Below are 19134 nucleotides of genomic sequence, written 5' to 3'. Positions count from 1 at the left end.
AAACGATCAGCTTGGGGGGAACCTGGTATTTAAGTAGTCAAGTTTCCCTGCAGCGCCACCACAGGTGGAATGAAGCATTACACGGTGTCCATATACATCACTATGTTGTCTTTGTAATGAATGACAGGTCAGGTCCTCCAGAGCTGGAGACTCTCTTTGTAGGCACTCAAGAGATGAGGATCCTGAACAGGGGTACCCCCTCCCCCCCCCCCACCCCCCTTATAATAGAGGTTTGGTAAAACCTGAGAACCCCCTTTAAATATTCAGTATTAAGATGGAGACTCCCGGTCATAATACACTGGTATGAAGTCATCATTACAAATGGCTAAGTGGTCATGGCTTACGATTGTTTCCCAAGCAGGGTGCCTCCAGCTGTTGCAAAACTACAACCACCAGCATGCCCGGACAGCCGTTGGCTGTCCGGGCATGCTGGTAGTTGTAGTTTTGCAACAGCTGGAGGCACCCTGCTTGGAAAACACTTTCTTATAGCTGATAGAATAATAAAAAAAAAATAATAATAGTCCAATGGTAAATGATTATAGTGCATCCAGGTAGAGTAGTAGTACTTTAGTAGTATTAAGACTTTGCCAATACTGGCATACTTTGAACTTTGCAAGGAAAGGAAAGGCAATAAGTTATTTAGACAGCGTCACGTCCGGCGAACAGCTTTGGTAGAGACGGGTTCGTAACCCAAAAAAAGGTTCCCAGCAGCAAGTGATGAATCATGGGAAATCTCACCAGGTCCAGTCCCATCACCCCCGACCCCAGAGATTAGACCAGGGAAGGGGGGGAGGGGGAGGCTATAAGATGCCAGCCGAAGATTACTTCCAACGGTGGCGCACCAATGAGGATTCGTCGTTGACCACTTCGGGGTCCTGGCTGGTGGCACGTCTGTTGGGAATGAGCAGCAGCACCACAAGGACCAGCAGAACGATGCCGCAGAAGGTCATGAGCGTGTAAGATATAATCCACATGATTGGCTCCCTGAGGGGGTTGGTGGCGATGCAGTTGCTGGACACGTCCTCCGTGCTGAAGGGGCCGGAGATGTCGGACACCTTCACGCCGTTGACCACTTTAAATAAATAAATGAATGAAATTAACATAAATAAATAAAATTATAATAAATAAAATACATGAATGAATTGAAAAAAAAATAAAATAATAATATTAAATAAAATAAATGAATGAATTTAAAATAAAAAATAATTAAAAATACATGAATTTAAAAATAAGTAAAAATGAATAAAATAGATGAATGAATTGAAGAACTGAAGTAAACACAATAATAAATTATAATAAAATTAATGAATGAATTTAAAAAAATAATATATATAATATTATAATAAAATATTAGAATTGATTCAAATATAATAAATTATTATTAAGTTATAATAATTTAATCATAAATTATTAAAATAGTTACATTTAATAAAATAATACATTATAAAACAAAATAAATTGCTTTCTGATTTACTAGATGCCAGCAAATATTTTGAAATTTTCTTGCTCCGACCATGTTCACATGGCAGAATTTTTGCAGAATGCCCACCTGGAAAATTTCCGGCAGACCTTCCCTAAAACAAGCCGGCACTAGGACCGCTTAGTAACGTGTAACATAAACAACATATGTGAGAAACCCCAAAACTGTGGTGGATTTACGGGTAAATACCATTTTTATTAAAATTTTTTATGACCATTCTTTTCTAAAACTCCAGGAAATCCCTTTAAAAGCAAAACCCAAAGAAGCTAAATAGAACATTTAACAGCTTGGCCACTAGATGGCATGAAAGATCCTCAGAGAAACACTATTTTCTTGTGGCTAAAAAAAAATAAAAAAATAAAAAAGTGTAAAAACAGCTATTTATTTTCTTCGTATTTAAACAGCTATTTTTGGGAAGTTTTACATCCCGTAAAATTAAAAATGTTTCCTCCCCCCCAATATCTTTGGGCCTTTTTTTTGAAATTTTAGGCCATTTTCACTTCTTAAAAAAAAAATGATGGTTTGCAAACTGCATATCGGTATATAAAACAAAATATAGAAAAGTGAGAAAACCGACAAAAACATTACAAATGCAAGAAGAAAAAAAAAAAAACCTGAACTTTGTGAAAGACTCTACACAGGATTGACTTTTGAGACGCAAGAGGAGTTTATTGTTCTATATTTTGGGATTTATGCATAATAACGTTTATTCAATGTAAAATGCATGAATTATTATCTTTTTACTACATATCATCAATCATCATCATCATCATCAAACATCATCTTCAATCATCATCATCATCATCGTAAAGGGTTAATAAGGATATCGTTGAGAAAACCTCTCCCTGGCCAAATAACGTTGTCGTCTAGGTCCTGGAGCGATGATCGAAAATTGTCAAGTCAAAGCCAAAACGCAAACAATTGTAACAAGCCGGTAATGAAGCCACGGATTAAAGCGGCGCTCCGTGCGCCACTTAACCCCTTAAGGACCGGGGGGGTTTTCCGTTTTTGCACTTTCGTTTTTTGCTCCTTGCCTTTAAAAAATCATAACTCTTTCAATTTTGCACCTAAAAATCCATATGATGGCTTATTTTTTGCGGCACCAATTATACTTTGTAATGACGTCAGTCATTTTGCCCAAAAATCTACGGTGAAACGGGAAAAAAAAAATCATTGTGCGACAAAACTGAAAAAAAAAAAACGCCATTTTGTAAGTTTTGGGGGCTTCCGTTTCTACGTAGTACATTTTTCGGTAAAAATGACACCTTATCTTTATTCTGTAGGTCCATACGATTAAAATGATCCCCTACTTATATAGGTTTGATTTTGTCGGACTTCTGGAAAAAATCATAACTACATGCACGAAAATTAATATGTTTAAAATTGTCATCTTCTGACCCCTATAACTTTTTCATTTTTCCGTGTATGGGGCAGTATGAGGGCTCATTTTTTGCGCTGTGATATGAAGTTTTTAACAGTACCATTTTTGCATTGATAGGACTTATTGATCGCTTTTTATTCATTTTTAAATGATATAAAAAGTGACCAAAAATACACTATTTTGGACTTTGGAATTTTTTTGCGCGCACGCCATTGACCGTGCCGTTTAATTAATGATATATTTTTATAATTCGGACATTTCCGCACGCGGTGATACCATATATGCTTATTTTTATTTACACTTTTTTTTATGGTAAAGGAGGAGGGGGGTGATTCAAACTTTTAATAGGGGAGGAGTTAAATTATCTTTATTCACTTTTTTTCCACTTTTTTTTTTTCCAGTATTATAGCTCCCATCGTAGCTGCTGTTTTGCTCAGTATCTCACCTGCGCATTTACTGAGGGCAAAACCGACCCTCTTCTCCTCCCTGTCAAAGATGACATAGAATCCTTCCATCACGGTGGCTCCGATAACCAGAGCACTGGATGAGGACGAAATACCAAAGCGGAAACAATTCAGATCCACACGTGTTGTCGTGACAGACTGAATGTATAACTGGAAGAAAAAATAAAAGTTAACAAAAAATATATAAAGTAATAAAAATACATAAAATATTCTAATTTACGCAGCACGGGGTTCCAATATTTTTTTTTGACATCCTGCAGACCTCATCTTCTGACATTCTACAAAATATCAGGCAGAAAGTGACGCAGATCACACGCCATCGTTTACCTTGTCACGGATTGAGTGACCACAGACGTCCCTGTCTATAGATCTTTACATAACTTGCCTCGTATCTAGCAGCTCACACCTTACAACATCACTAGAGATGAGCGAACTTACAGTAAATTCGATTCGTCACGAACTTCTCGGCTCGGCAGTTGATGCCTTTTCCTGCGTAAATTAGTTCAGCTTTCCGGCGCTCCGGTGGGCTGAAAAAGGTGGATACAGTCCTAGGAAAGAGTCTCCTAGGACTGTATCCACCTTTTCCAGTTCACCGGAGCACCGGAAAGCTGAACTAATTTACGCAGGAAAAGTCATCAACTGCCGAGCAGAGAAGTTCGTGACGAATCGAATTTACTGTAAGTTCGCTCATCTCTAAACATCACCTTCATATAATCTGCAGTTTAATTATTGTGTAGGATTTGTGTGATCGGCCGATATCGATATTAGTAAAGTATGGGGTGGGTGCAGCTCACTTTCTATATACAGCCGAGGTTATCGAGATGGACAAAGTATAAAGGCAATAGGCATCTCAGTCCTCTAGGCGAAATTAATAAATATATATACATACACACACATACAGTGGTCCCTTAAGTTACAATATTAATTGGTTCTGGGACGACCATTGTATGTTGAAACCATTGTATGTTGAGACCAGAACTCTATGGAAACCTGGTAATTGGTTCTGAAGCCACCAAAATGTCATCCAAAAAATAGGAAAAAGTGAGGATTAAATAAAAATAAGTAGATAACTAATAGAGATAAAGCAAATCCTTACATATAAAAGTAAGAAAGATCTGCTGGGAGCTGTAATCACTGTCTATGTCAGTGTTTCCCAAGCAGGGAGCCTCCAGCTGTTGCAAAACTACAACTCCCAGCATGCCCGGACAGCTGTTGCAAAACTACAACTCCCAGCATGCCCGGACAGCCAAAGGCAGTCCGGGCATGCTGGGAGTTGTAGTTTTGCAACAGCTGGGGGCACCCTGCTTGGGAAACAATGGTCTATGTAGAGGACAGGAGCTTCTTCAGGGTCCTGTACAGTACATGCAATGTCCTAAAAAAGTAACAAGGAGCCGCCCTCACCTGGTGTCCAAAAGAGTAGCTAACCCTGGTACAGGTAAAGAGTACAGAACATGTAATACCTCCCTGTACTGTAGGGGGCGCTATTAGACACCAGGCAGTGCATTCGCTTCAGTAACACAGGAGTTTTACCAGTGAATGCCCATTCTGATTGGTCAGTTCATCGACATGTTTCACAGACCTGGACTGTCCATAGCAAGTGATATTAGGAACCAAGTAGGTAAGGTAAGAATGTTTAGGAACAAGATGATAATTTATTTACATTCAATATAATTAAACATGAACTGATGTAATATTAATACATTTATTGGTAAAAAAAATAGTAAACTAGGTGGTGCAGTCACAGGGCCCTTGTGACCCACCCCCGTTGTATACAGTTTAATACTATAAAATATTATATTAAATAATAAAGAACAGTAAAGATCTAAAAAAAAATGCTGCTTATCATATATCTGATTTGTTTAGAATGGGCCGGGATCTGTAATCCTAGCAGCCATTGATCAATATCTGCCTTTTATGTGGTGTATCCTTAAAGGGGTACTCCGCTGCTCAGTGTTTGGAACAAACTGTTCCGAATGCTGGAGGCAAGAGCTCGTGACATAATAGCCCCGCCCCCTCATGATGTCACACCCCATCCCCCTCAATGCAAGTCTATGGCAGGGGGGCGTGACTGCTGTCCCGCCCCCTCCCATAGACTTGCATTGAGGGGGCGGGGCGTGACATCACGAGCTCTCGGCGCCGGCTCCAGCATTCGGAACAGTTTGTTCCAAACGCTGAGCAGCGGAGTACTGCTTTAACAGTAGTTATGGGGCATGCTGGGATTTATAGTCCACGTAAATAAAGTTTCCGGCAGGTAGCCGTATATAGCATATACCCTTGTGGTAAGATTGTTGGCGATATAGTTGATGACAACTATAGGTAGTAACAGTTAGTGCCCATTATAAATCACTGGCAGGATCCTTCATTAGCCGCCGGACAGATTAACAAATGAACCTCAAATAGTGCTGGTGGTCAATAGGCCTATGGGGGCTGGCATGCCATGTTAGTCCTCTCACTGCAGTGTATCTGCCCGATGAAAATCTGCTAGTTCAATATGCGGCACTAGCTGTAAGCAGGTACAAGGAGATCCGTGAGATAAAAGGTGAATCGCGAACTGCGCCGCTTCCTGGATGGCTAGGGATCTGCGTCGCTTGGTTGAAACGAATGTAGAGGCCGCTGGGGGCCCCCCGCGATCTCCTGTATGGGGGCCAGGTAGCGCATGTTGACCACCGCAGGAAGCGGCAGCTGACATGCCCCCTCAATACAATTCTATGGCAGAGCCGGAGATTGCCGAATGCAGCGCTCCGGCTCTGCCCGAGTTGTATTGAAGGGGCGTGTCAGCCGCCGCTTCGTGCGGTGGTCAACACGCCCCCTTGCCGCGGGCTGTCGGGGCTCCTTAGGATAGGGAATAAGTTTGCCACCACTGGATATCTCCGCTAAGATAATGAGAAATGAGGGATGAGCCAGGTGGGACAGTGTCCTCGTGTAGTCCTGGCTGGATGTTGGCGATTTACACGGCAGATGTACAGGCAGTTTGAGCAAAGGTAATGATGATAATATAAGGCAGCAATATTAGTCTAAAAATCAATAAGTTAGCTCGACACATTTCAGGATGGACATCCTTTCTTCAGCAGCTTATGTTGAATAATAGGCTGCTGAAGAAACGATGTCCATCCTGAAACGCGTCCAGATAACCTATTGATTATGGCGAGAACAAGATCCTGCACAACTGTCCTATACACAATATCTATGATACATGGGAATTTCATCTCGACATAAAGGCGATAGATCTAGTGTTAGTGTGTATGTGTGTATATATTTTGTAATATAGTGTATGTATATTAGATATACACATCTGTGTATCCTATCCTGTTTTTTGGGATCTGTGTTAAACTTAACTCGAATGTGTGTGCACAAGGCCCAAAGATCAGTAGTGAGGAACAGATAATATTTCAGTGCATAAAAAAATAAAAAAAAATAAAAAGTAAATGAACCTGAGGCTTTATGACGAGACGGAAGGACAGGCTCGAGTTCACATCCCGCAGATAGATGGACAGGTCTGGAAAATACCCCCACGGCTCTTCAGTCTTCTCCCAACAAGCCAACTGCAGGCCCATCCAGAACTCATCATTGAAATTCTCAATCTATAAAATTAAAGACGGAGAAGTCAACCAACTTTATGTAAAGCAATTTCCATGGAGAACGGCGACTTTGAGTGTTCCTTGGTGACCGTTTTAGTTTTACTGATCTGTACAGAAATTGGGTGCTTGCCCTTAAATGGGAACCATCAATAAAGCTAATGTTTTGCTATTGCACTCCTTATACTAAATAAAAAAAATAATAAAAAAAAATCTTTCTAATATGTACTTCGTTCTAAAAAAAAAAGAAAATTAAAAAAATATGAAGTTTTCTATGTTCTATGCCACTAGGTGTCTCCCTACTTGTCCAGAGCACATTTCCCCCTTATCTCTTGCACAGATGTTGGACTCCTGCTGGTCTGGCAGAAGTCCAGAATCAGGAAATGCAGTCTGGAGTGCTGAGGAGGGTGTGTGCAGCCTAAGCCAATTATAGCTAATCTCACACTGAACTGCTCTGGGATGTGTGTAGCAGAGTGAGGGAGGAAGTTCTCCCCTGTATGGCTTCACAGCCTGCTGGGGAACGCCCCTTCCCAGTCTGTGAATCTGACTGAGACTGAGCAGAAAATACAGAGCAATATCAAGGTAGAAAACTAAAAAATTATAAAAATAAAGGCAGGGGGTGGTTTATCATGATGGGGGCAGTGAACTGGGAGGATTATAAAATGTAACAAGATCATGAGAGGTACTCTTTAACTGAATTTATTATTTTGAGTACAAATATTACAGACCCTACACAACGGCCAGCATCATCCCCCATCCTACACAACAGTATTAATGACTTATTGCACTAACTGTCCTCAGGAAAGCAAAGGGAATGGTTGTGTGTGTAGGTCCCTGTCCCTAAAGGCGATCATACACATTAAAAAGGGGTAGCTGGAGGGATCTATTTATTTATTTTTATTAATTTTTATTTATTTTTTTTCAAATCAACTGGTGCCAGAATGTTACAGATTTGTGGTTTACTTCTATTTAGAAATCTTAATCCTTCCAGTACTTATCAACTACTGAAAGTTGTTTAGTTCTACCCAGTCTGACCACAGTGCTCTCTGATGACACCTCTGTCTATGGCAGGAACTGTCCAGAGCAGGATAGGCTTGCTATGGGGATTTGCGCCTACTCTGGGCAGTTCTTAAAATGGACATAGAGCACTGTGGTCAGACTGGAAAGAACTACACAACTTCCTCTGGAGCATACAGCAGCTGATAAGTACTGCAAGGATGAAGATTTTTCCATGGAAGTAATTTACAAATCTGAAGCCAAAAGTAAAAAAGTAAAATAGCTTTAGTTTCATGAACTGAACCTGTACAAGTGTGACAGCACCCTCAGAGACTGGATGAGAACTAAAAAGCTTCTACATGGATTTATTGGTGAATCCTATAATCCACCCCTGAAGGTGCATCTAGAAATAATCCATCTGGGTCTGTGTTTCCCAACCAGGGTGCCTCTAGCTGTTGCAGAACTACAACTCCCAGCATGCCCAGACAGCCTTTGGCTGTCTGGGCATGCTGGGAGTTGTAGTTCTGCAATAGCTAGTGGCACCCTGATAGGGAAATGCTAATCTGGCCTAATAAGGGGGAGCGGCCCATCTCCCTCTATGGGACTGAACATTTTCCAGTGACGTGTTCTGTTTGGTAAAGGAGAGAAGGTACACACCAGCTCTGGACAGGAGAGCAAACACCACAATTACACAAGGAGAACAAAGTTTCCATCAGCAACTCCTAATCGCTCATTGTAACATGTAAATTAGAAACAAATATGAAATAAATGAATAAAATGTGTGTGCTTGTATATTATACAATAAAATTAAAATCTATATTATAAATCTATAAATCTATATTATATATCTATAAAGAGATATATATATATATATATCTATATTTTTTTTATATATCTATATATATATATATATTTTTTTTTTTATATATATATATATATTTTTTTTTTATATATATATATATATATATATATATAAAAAATATATATAATAATATATATATATATATATATATATATATATATATATGAATATAAATTAATTTTCTCTCTCTATATATATATATATATATATATTTATTTATTTATTATACAAACATGGTTGAGGCGACCTCATGAGAAGGCTCACCGAAGACGTCTGAATGATCCCTTCTATAACCGCATTGAAGACTTTGTCAGGTAGGCGCAGGAGGGTGGTGCCACTGTCCACTATGGCTTTATCTGCATTATACTTTAATAAAAATAAAAAAATAAAAAAGAATATAAATTAAATTTTCTGTACCTTAAAGGAGATTGTCCTGTTTAGGACAGTTTTGATACAGTGTAACCTTTTTAAGCAGCATGCTGGGAGTTGTAGTTTTGCAACAGCTGGAGGCGCTCTGGTTGGGAAACTCTGCTCTAGGAGACCTGCCCTGTCCTGCATTACACAGACAAGCCCATTGATATGCCTGCGCACTGTGTAATGCTTCATTCCTCCTGTGGGGGCATTGCAGGGAAATTAAATACTAGCTGCCAAGCTTCCCTTCAGATTACAGCTCATTGGCTGGGGGTCCCTGTGATCAGCATATTGTCAAGGAAATGAACGGATTGTCCAGAGCACATTTTTTTTTATTTATAATCCATGCAGAATTCCAGAAAATTCCATAGGGTTCCCTTACTTTTCCTTCCAGCTTCTGTATTGATTATAAATAATATTATGAGTAAAAGGTTATCGAATTGTTAGCCAGGTCACAGTCAAACACAATTTAACAAATTATCATCCAAAAAAACAACAACAAAAAAACCCAGTTATTTTCTTGTCTATTGCACATCGAGTAAACATCCACAGTGCAAGGGGGAAAAGTAAGTAAAGCCTTGAATTAATTTATCTTGTAATGTAATTCACTTATTTTCTGCAATTATAGAACTACAAAAGGATAATGTCCCCTTAATTCTCATGACGGATGGGGGTCCCAGAAATCAGACTAGTCAAAGTGATGGCACAGCCTAGCCATAACACGTCATTTCATTGGGAAACCATTAAACATGGAAAAACTAGTATTGCAGCCCCTTCGTTCTTTGGACTGGTGGGTTTCCAGGTTGTTGGAAACCCCCAACAACCTGGAAGTGTTTGGAGATTAAAGGGGTAAAACCCCTTTAAGATAAAGGCGCCTATAAATTATCAGGTTGCACATAATCCACCTACCGTATTTTCCGGCGTATAAGACTACTTTTAAACCCGGTAAAATGCTCTCAAAAGTCGGGGGTTGTCTTATAAGTTGGGTGCTGCAGTATGGATTATCCATATCCCGGGCGTCCCGGCCGAGATTAATTTCCCCCGTCACATTCGGGACATCCCCGTCTCCCAAAAGATCTTTTCGGGACACAAGGATGCCCCGGTTACCTTTCTGCGGCACCGGCAGGGGCAGCCGGGATGTAGCGCATGCAGGGACGTCACTGACGTCCTGTGCGTGCAACCATAGAATCGGCAGAGCTGAGCGGAGCAGCGAGGTCCCGGGACTATAGGCCATAGCAGTAGATTGTGACCCCAGACCGGAGGAGTGGTGGTCAGAGCACTGAAGTTAGGTAGTACACAGGCATACAGCCTCCAGCCACACACTGTGTATGGCTAAAAGCTGTATGTCTGTGGGGGCCACTGCCTACCTAATTCGAGGGGAACTATACTGCCAACCTAATGTGTGGGAACTACAACCTAATGTGGGGGGAACTATGCTGCCAACCTAATGTGGGGGGGGGAGAACTATGCTGCCAACCTAATGTGTGTGTGTGGGGGGGGGGGGGGGGGGGGGGAAGTATACTGCCAACCTAGTGTGGGGGGAAACTATGCTGCCTACCTAGTGTGAGGGGGAACAATGGTAAGGTACCGTACATCGCGGTAGAGGGGTAGTCTTATACAGCGAGTATATCCCTCTATATTTTAACAGTAAAAGTTGGGGGTCGTCTTATACGCCCAGTCGTCTTCTACGCCGGAAAATACAGCACTTTCATTCCTATTATAGGAGTTCCTATAATGCTTATAGAGATGAGTGAAGTTACAGTGATTCGATTCGTCTCGGCTCGGCAGTTGATGGCTTTTCCTGCATAAATGAGTTCAGCTTTCAGGTGCTCCGGTGGACTGGAGACTCTCTCCTAGGACTGTATCCACCATTTCCAGCCCACCGGAGCACCTGAAAGCTGAACTAATTTATGCAGGATAAAGTCATCAACTGCCGAGCCGAGAAGTTTGTGACGAATCGAATCACTAAATTTGCTCATCTCTAAATGCTGCCTATGGAATTTCATGTAGTTTTTCCACTTACCTCCTTACAATCCAGGTTTAAATTGAGACCTCCGACTTCAAACTTCAGAACCTCCACTTGGTAATACCACTCCTCGGTGATCGGCGTGTACCAGATATCACCGGTGTATAGACTGGGCTCATAACCCCCCATGACCTGGAGGAGGAAACCATATGATGAAAAGCAGTTCATACCATCATAAAATTGTATCCAGTCTAGACAATGCTCTGTGAGCTAAACAGCCTGAACGTTCGATGGATACACTGGAGCAAACTACCATAGCGATTTATGAAGCTGCCACTGATTTATTTAGCCTGAGAAAGAACTTACCAGGCTGCCACCATTGGTGCCCGTGCCAGAAGTGGGCAGGCCGGCTCCACACATCTGCATGGAAAAGACATCAGGAATCTTCTGCTGCTCAACAAGGGAGTCAAAGAAAGTTTCCACAGCGCTTGATGGCTGAAAAACAGAACACATAAAAGTATAACTTACTTACTTTTCCCCTAGGAACAGCGACACACCTACAGATGAGGTTATGCCTGGTACTGCAGCTGGCTCCTATTTATTTCAGTTGGACTAAGCTTCAATATGACAAAATGATCAGGATGGCAGAGATCCAGTGGGTTCCCTTTGCTTTTTACTGAGCACAGTGCCATACGTACAGTTGTGGCCATGTCTGGTACTGCAGCTCAGCCCCATTCACTTTAATCTGGCTAGTTCCATGAGTGAATACAGATACAGTAAAATACAGGCAGAGTCCCATAACAATGTATTTGAAACCTCCGAATAGGGGACACACACACACAATAGGGAACAAAACACTCCCAATAGGGGACAACCAGGCTTATGTGCCGGCCCTACCTTGTACACAGTGTCTTCATCAAGGGGTACAGCCAATACCCCAATAAGGGGCCCAGGCCCCCGCTGCACCGCCAGCACAGAAGACCAATGTTTTTTAGCAGTGTTCTCCTGTGTCTGTACGTCCGCCGGCCACATCATTCAACCCCCTCCTTCCCCGATTCCTCCCCACCCCCCCGGTGCCACTTTATTTCCCCTGTGCCACATCATTTCCTCTTGATCCCCCCCCCCCTTTTGCTATTTCATTCCCCTTTATTGCCCTCTGTGCAAATTAATCACCCCCTCTTTACCACCCCCTGTGCCATTTTATTCCCCCTTTATACCCCTGTACCCCTTCATAAAGGGGGGGGGGGATGAATTTATACAGAAGGTGATAAAGGGGGAATGAAATGGCACAGGGGGGATAATTTGCCACAATGTAAAAGGGGAATAAGATGGTGCAGGGTATAAAAGGGGGGATACAGGGGGGGGGATAAAGGGAGATTAAACGACACTTGGAGATTCTACTGTAATATGGCTTTTTATTGCGTTTTATATAGATAACTACGCTCTGGAGTGAGTACAGGATAGTATTCCATCATTTAGGAAGAATTTTGAGCCCCCAATAGGGGACATCTTAATAGCGGACACTTTTTTTTTAAATTCCCAGTGAGTGTCCCCTATTGGGAGATTGTACTGTATATAAGAGCTGGCATGCAGAGTCTAAGAAAGCTGATGAAGAATTTGTGATGGGCGCTTTTACTGAATGTCACCCAACTTTTCCAGGCTCCGACAACACCAGTCTCGTACTGTGGCACAACCAGGTTTATATGCCGTTCAGGAGTTTGGAAAAGCTGGGTTAGCCAGAGATATATTAGCAGCCATACTTAATTACAGCTGTGTCGGGGGAAAAGCTGGGTGACAAAATGTATCAGCGTGCAAGGGATTTATGGAAACTGATAAACGACACAGACACATGTTTATATTGCACATCGTGTATTTATCCACTAGAGGGCAGTCCGTGAAAGGATCATTGTTACTGAGTAAGGCAGTGATCACAAACTAGTGTGCCTCCAGCTGTTGCAAAACTACAACTCCCAGCATGCCCGGACAGCCAAAGGCTGTCCGGGCATGCTGGGAGTTGTAGTTCTGCAACAGCTGGAGGCACCCTGGTTGGGAAATACTGGAACGAGAAAAGGTGATTTCAAGCTATTGCTCCCTGTTATCAGCCATTCTGCTTTGAGAAAGCATGGCTATCCTTTAATAGGGACCCCCACCCCACATTAAAAAGTTCTCCTGTTCTGGGGGGCCTGCCCACAATGACTTACCTTGGCCAGACTCCTATAGGCCAGTCCCAGGATGCCCTGCCAGTTGATCTGGGGCATAAAGAAGTTCTCCGACTCAATGATGGAGGCAATGTTCACCACAAAGGAATCATTGATCCCTTTAGGGACGGTAATGACATCTTTTCCCAAGACTCCACTCCAACTTCCTTGAGTGTACCGGACCGAGACGTCAAGTCCGAGAGTCTGGTACGTAGAGGACCTACAAAAATTGAAAGGGAGAGGGAATTTAATAAAAAAAAAAAAAAAAAATTTAAAAAAAATGTACATTTTTATTTTATGATAATTTTTATTACTATGTTTATTAATACAAGTAGAAATACAAAAAGAAACAACAGCAAAAGCGACAACAGCAAAAGCGACAACAACAACAACATCAGTTCTATTATTTTTATTATAAATAAAATTTATATTTTTTATCAATAAAATAAAAATAATGTCAAAATATTATATTTATTTTTATTAATAGATATATATATATATATATTTTACAATTATTTAATAATAAAAATGTATATTTTTTTATTAAAGGGGTACTCCGGCGCTTAGACATCTTATCCCCTATCCAAAGGATAGGTGATAAGATGTCAGATCGCGGGGGTCCCGCCGCTGGGGACCCCCGTGTTCTTCCACACCGCACCCAGTTAGAATCAGTCCCCGAAGAGTGTTCCCTCCGGGTCTGATTACTGGCGATCACGGGGGCGGAAAATAGTGATGTCACGGCTCCGCCCCCGTGTGACGTCACGCTTCGCCCCCTTAATGCAAGCCTATGGGAGGGAGAGAGACAGCTGTCACGCCCCTCCAATAGGCTTGAATTGAGGAGGCGGAGCACGACGTCAAACGGGGGCGGAGCCGTGACGTCACTATGCTCCGTCCTCGTGGTCGAGATGGACTCAGCCTGAGGACCTCCAGCTGTTCCGGAAGCCGCTAAAGGTGGGTGCTGCATGGTAGATCCCGGGGGACTCCAGCGATCTGACATCTTATCCCCTATCCTTTGGATAGGGGATAAGATGTCTAGGGGTGGAGTAACCCTTTAAAATAGAAATAATGTAGAATTGTATATTTTTATTATTAATAGAGTATATATATATATATATATATATATATATATATATATATATATATATATATATATTAGTATTATTGAAAATGTACATTTTTATAAAAAAAATTGAAATAACGTAGACATATTTATTTATATTTTATTAATAGATCGAAATTATATTATATATACATACATATACATTACACACACACATTTATTTTTTATTTTTGTAAAGTTGATTTTCTATTCTATTCCTAAATATCCTGTTTACCACCATTCACATAACCAAGTTGTGCAACTGGACCCATGAGGCCATTATAGTCATGTGATGGCAGCAACCGGTGCAACCTGTATTGTGAGATTCCAGGTTATCGATTCGCAGAGGTTACCTTCCACCTTCATGTAAAGTTTAAACCGAAAAAAAAGTAAAAATAAAAACACCAAAAGACAACAATACTTCGGGAATGGATAGGGGATAAGATGTCTTAGGGCAAGAATACCCCTTGCGATCAGACATTTTATCGCCTATCCTTTGGATAGGGGATAAGATGTCTAAGGGCCGAAGTTAAGGGGTTAAACAGCTGTGGAAAATTTTTTTTTTTAGTTTAGTCCAGTTTACCGCCTTAGTTTTTCCCAGTTTATCAACATTGTTCATTCTTCAGCTTCATCTCTGTAGGGGGGGGGGGAAGGCCCACTGGAGTACTGCCCTTCCTCTTCATGAATCAGGAAGCTCAGGATGCACAGTGCTCACAAGTGGCTCACTAGCACTTACGACAGTGTTTCCCCAACCAGTGTGCCTTCCATGCTGGGAGTTGTGGTTTGCAACAGCTGGAGGCCCCTTGATTGAGGCAAACCCTGACTTACGCAGTAGGCTGGAGGATTATGGTGACCGGTGTGCAGGGCGGCCGCAGTCACCTGTCAGTATCCGGCGCAGATGTAGATACACACAATCACTGACCTTCCTGGTGTGTAATGGTGTCCGCAGAGCTTTTGTCTCACAGTGCGAGGGATTAGGGATACGTAAACCTGAGCAGAGACAGATCCCTCGGCTTAATATAGAATCCTCCGATCTTATCACCTTCACACAAAGCACTGACTCCCACCCTGTACGTGTCCACAGCAACACGTCCGGCCCTACATGGCCAGAAATGCTCTATAGGGGCTCCCCATAGGCTCCTTACTGATGAGGATTTCCCCAAAAATTCTAAAGCTTATGTCCAGTTCAGCCATTACCTTACATCTGTTCTTGGAAAAATGGCCGACACCCAATATGGCTGCTGTAAGAGCTAAGACAGGTGGGGTCAGTTAAGGGCCAGGATGCCGAACGTATTGTACCGCCATTACTGTCCCCCACATCTCTCCCGTGTCGCAATAGTCAGTGTCATTACAACCGCCCCCTACCCTGTGCACGTCGCAATCGTCAGTGCCCCCCTCGTGTGTCGCAATTGTCCGTGCCCCTTCCCTCGTTTCTCACTATAGTCAGTGTCCTCCCCCCATGTATCACAATAGTCAGTGTCATCCCCCATGTATCACAATAGTCAGTGTCCCCCCCCCCTGTCATAATTATTATTAGCCTCTGTGCACACAACAGCCAGCTGTCAGCTCTGAGAAGTGAGGGTGAAATTTCCCACAACATATGAGGGCAAGCAAGGGAAAGCCCCACCCCCTCCTCCTCAGTGAACTGCATGACGTGTGAGCGACAAACAAGGTAATTAGGAGCCATAAAAAGGATGAAAAATCTGGATTTAAGCACAATGTATAGGATCAGCACTAGATAAAAATGTAAGCCTGGAGCATTATTTTCCCCCTTTCATGATGGATACACTTGGTAGACTGTAGAAGTGGGTGTGTCTTATATGAATGGGTGGGGCAAACATTTTTTTTGTTTTGTTTGAAGAGTACCTGTCACCAAACTAAACTTAATATATTGTTCCTTATGTATTTATAAGACACTTAGCTGTTAAAATTCTCAACCTTTTTAATGTTTTTAGGGTATGTTCCCAAGGATGGATCAGCATCACATTTTACACTGCGGATCGGCCGACGATGGACCCTACAGTGCGCCTCCTCATAGCGCCAATGCGCAGATAAGAGCAGAGACGCTGCGATATCAGAACATTTCATGTACTCACCCGTCTGAATTAAAATACTTGTCAATATAAGGATTTGGTGTCCCAGCGACTGCAAAATTACTGCTACCCGTGTCCACCAATATGTTTAACTGTAAAATAAAAAAGTAAAAAAATGACAATGAGCGTTAAGACATTTCCTCTTAATTAAAAATAAATAACTAACAGATAAAGGGAAAAGTATCAGACGATATTTGGTTGATCCTTTTACCTATCAACATAATTCTGTAGTGTTCCATTTCACTCATTAGCGCCCTCTAGCATTCAGTCTTATGTGTCAGTCCTCCCTGTGCCATACCAAAAAACATTGAACACACAGAATTGTCTTTTGTTGCAATCATACTGAAGGGCACTGGATGGGATATTGGTACAATGCATTAAAAAAGGGGTCCAGGATTAAAAATAAAAAAAATAAAAAATAAGCCGATTTCTTTCAGAAAAAGTGCCACACCTGTCCTCAGGTTGTGTGTGGTATTACAGCTCAGTTCCATTGAAGTCAAAGGAGCCAAGTTTTAATACTACACACAACCTGGAGGACAGGTGTGGCGCTGTTTTCTTTACTACTCCTGTTGCATATGGCATTGCCATCGGGGTTGGCTACAAATCACAGACCATGTGAATCCAGTCTCCGAAATTAAAATATATTTATAGGTACCGTATGCATGTGCGATACATATATGTGTGTCTGTATACTTTATTTTATTCTCTCTCTACCAACACACTCACTCTACCAACTCACACTCACACTCACACTCACTCTACCAACTCACACTCTCCCTACCAACTCACACTCTCCCTACCAACTCACACTCTCCCTACCAACTCACACTCTCCCTACCAACTCACACTCTCCCTACCAACTCACACTCTCCCTACCAACTCACACTCTCCCTACCAACTCACACTCTCTCTACCAACTCACACTCTCTCTACCAACTCACACTCTCTCTACCAACTCACACTCTCAAATCAATCAATATCTCTCAATCAAATCACTCTCTCAATCAATCCCCAAAAAATCTATCCACAAATCTATATATATATATATATTATATACACAATTATTATTTTTTCTCTTTTATTTATTTATATTTACAAATTGTATCCAGGCAATACAATCCTCATAGATCTATGCACTAATAGTTTGTTACCATGTATCAGATCACACAGAAAGCACATTAAAGCAGTGGTTCCCAACCAGTGTGCCCCCAGCTGTTGCAAAACTACAACTCCCAGCATGCCCGGACAGCCAACGGCTGTCCGGGCATGCTGGGAGTTGTAGTTTTGCAACAGCTGGAGGCACCCCTGGTTGGAAAACATTGACCTATACTGTATACTACTATATAGTCCAACATGCTGGGAGTTGTAGTTTTGCAACAGCTGGAGGCACCCCTGGTTGGAAAACATTGACCTATACTGTATACTACTATATAGTCCAACATGCTGGGAGTTGTAGTTTTCCTTTGGGTCAGCTGCGGAGCCACAGGCTGTATCAGGGCATGCTGGCAGTTGTAGTTTCACAACAACTGGAGGCACAACGGTTGGGAAACACTACTTTTTAATGGGTTAAAAATTCTTGCAAAAGAGATTGGGAAGTTGTCAGGGAGCCAGGGGCATGATAGATGCCAGCGCTGTCAGTGGTGCCATTACTACAGTGCTGAGTAAGCGAGGAATATGTTAATGGAGGCATATAGGGGGCGCCATCACATGTGAATGAGAAATGTGCCAAGGTCTTGTGTGTCGCTGAGGAATGTAACAAGCAGCGGCGCCCTCCTCCGCAGCACAGCACTGAGCACCCAAGGCTCTGCCACCCCAACCAACAGAAGCATTGTTACATTGTATCAAGACCCCAACCCACATGTATCTGCTCTAACATAACTGGGCAACTGAATTAAAGGGACACGACCCCTAATATATTATATATTTTTATATATATATTATATATATATATATATATATATATATATATATATATATATATATATATTTAATATATATATATATTTAATATATATATATATTTAATATATATATATATATATATATATATATATATATATATTTAATATATATATTTTATATATATATATATTTAATATATATATATATATATATATATTTAATATATATATATATGTCTCCATACAGGTGTCACTGTGTGGAGGAATAAGGTGTAGTGTTCCCTGTTATCAGCCAAATCACGATGGGGAGAGGCTGACTGTGGGTGTTCTTCAATGTGACTGCTGGCAGATGACCAGAGAAGCCCCGGCCCCCAGGAGCACGGCTTTATATCATGTGATCTGCAGTGCGGAGAACACTTACATCTATAGGGAGACCCATAGGAGGCGGTATAAAAGGAACCCATAAATATTCTTATATATAGGAGCAGTATTATAGTAGTTATATTCTTGTATATAGGAGCAGTATTATAGTAGTTATATTCTTGTATATAGGAGCAGTATTATAGTATTATATTCTTGTATATAGGAGCAGTATTATAGTAGTTATATTCTTGTATATAGGAGCAGTATTATAGTAGTTATATTCTTGTATATAGGAGCAGTATTATAGTAGTTATATTCTTGTATATAGGGAGCAGTATTATAGTA

At 41.4% G+C, this 19134-nt stretch overlaps 1 protein-coding gene across 1 annotated transcript in view; it reads right to left on the bottom strand.

The window, feature by feature from the left end:
- Positions 1–452: 452 nt before the first annotated feature.
- BACE2 (beta-secretase 2) overlaps positions 453–19134 on the bottom strand; it is a 54639-nt gene continuing 35957 nt past the window's right edge. Inside the window, exons 2-9 of the mRNA XM_056560909.1 lie at positions 16529–16617; positions 13337–13553; positions 11502–11630; positions 11193–11327; positions 9023–9124; positions 6757–6906; positions 3307–3475; positions 453–1072 (exon numbers count right to left, since the gene is read on the bottom strand). Of these exons, the coding sequence (XP_056416884.1) occupies positions 822–1072; positions 3307–3475; positions 6757–6906; positions 9023–9124; positions 11193–11327; positions 11502–11630; positions 13337–13553; positions 16529–16617 (1242 nt within the window). The 3' untranslated portion in view covers positions 453–821. The remainder of the gene's footprint in view (positions 1073–3306; positions 3476–6756; positions 6907–9022; positions 9125–11192; positions 11328–11501; positions 11631–13336; positions 13554–16528; positions 16618–19134) is intronic.

This window comes from Hyla sarda, chromosome 2 (genome assembly GCF_029499605.1).
Source record: "Hyla sarda isolate aHylSar1 chromosome 2, aHylSar1.hap1, whole genome shotgun sequence".
Classification (NCBI taxonomy): domain Eukaryota; kingdom Metazoa; phylum Chordata; class Amphibia; order Anura; family Hylidae; genus Hyla; species Hyla sarda.
This window is presented reverse-complemented; position numbering and strand designations above follow the sequence as displayed.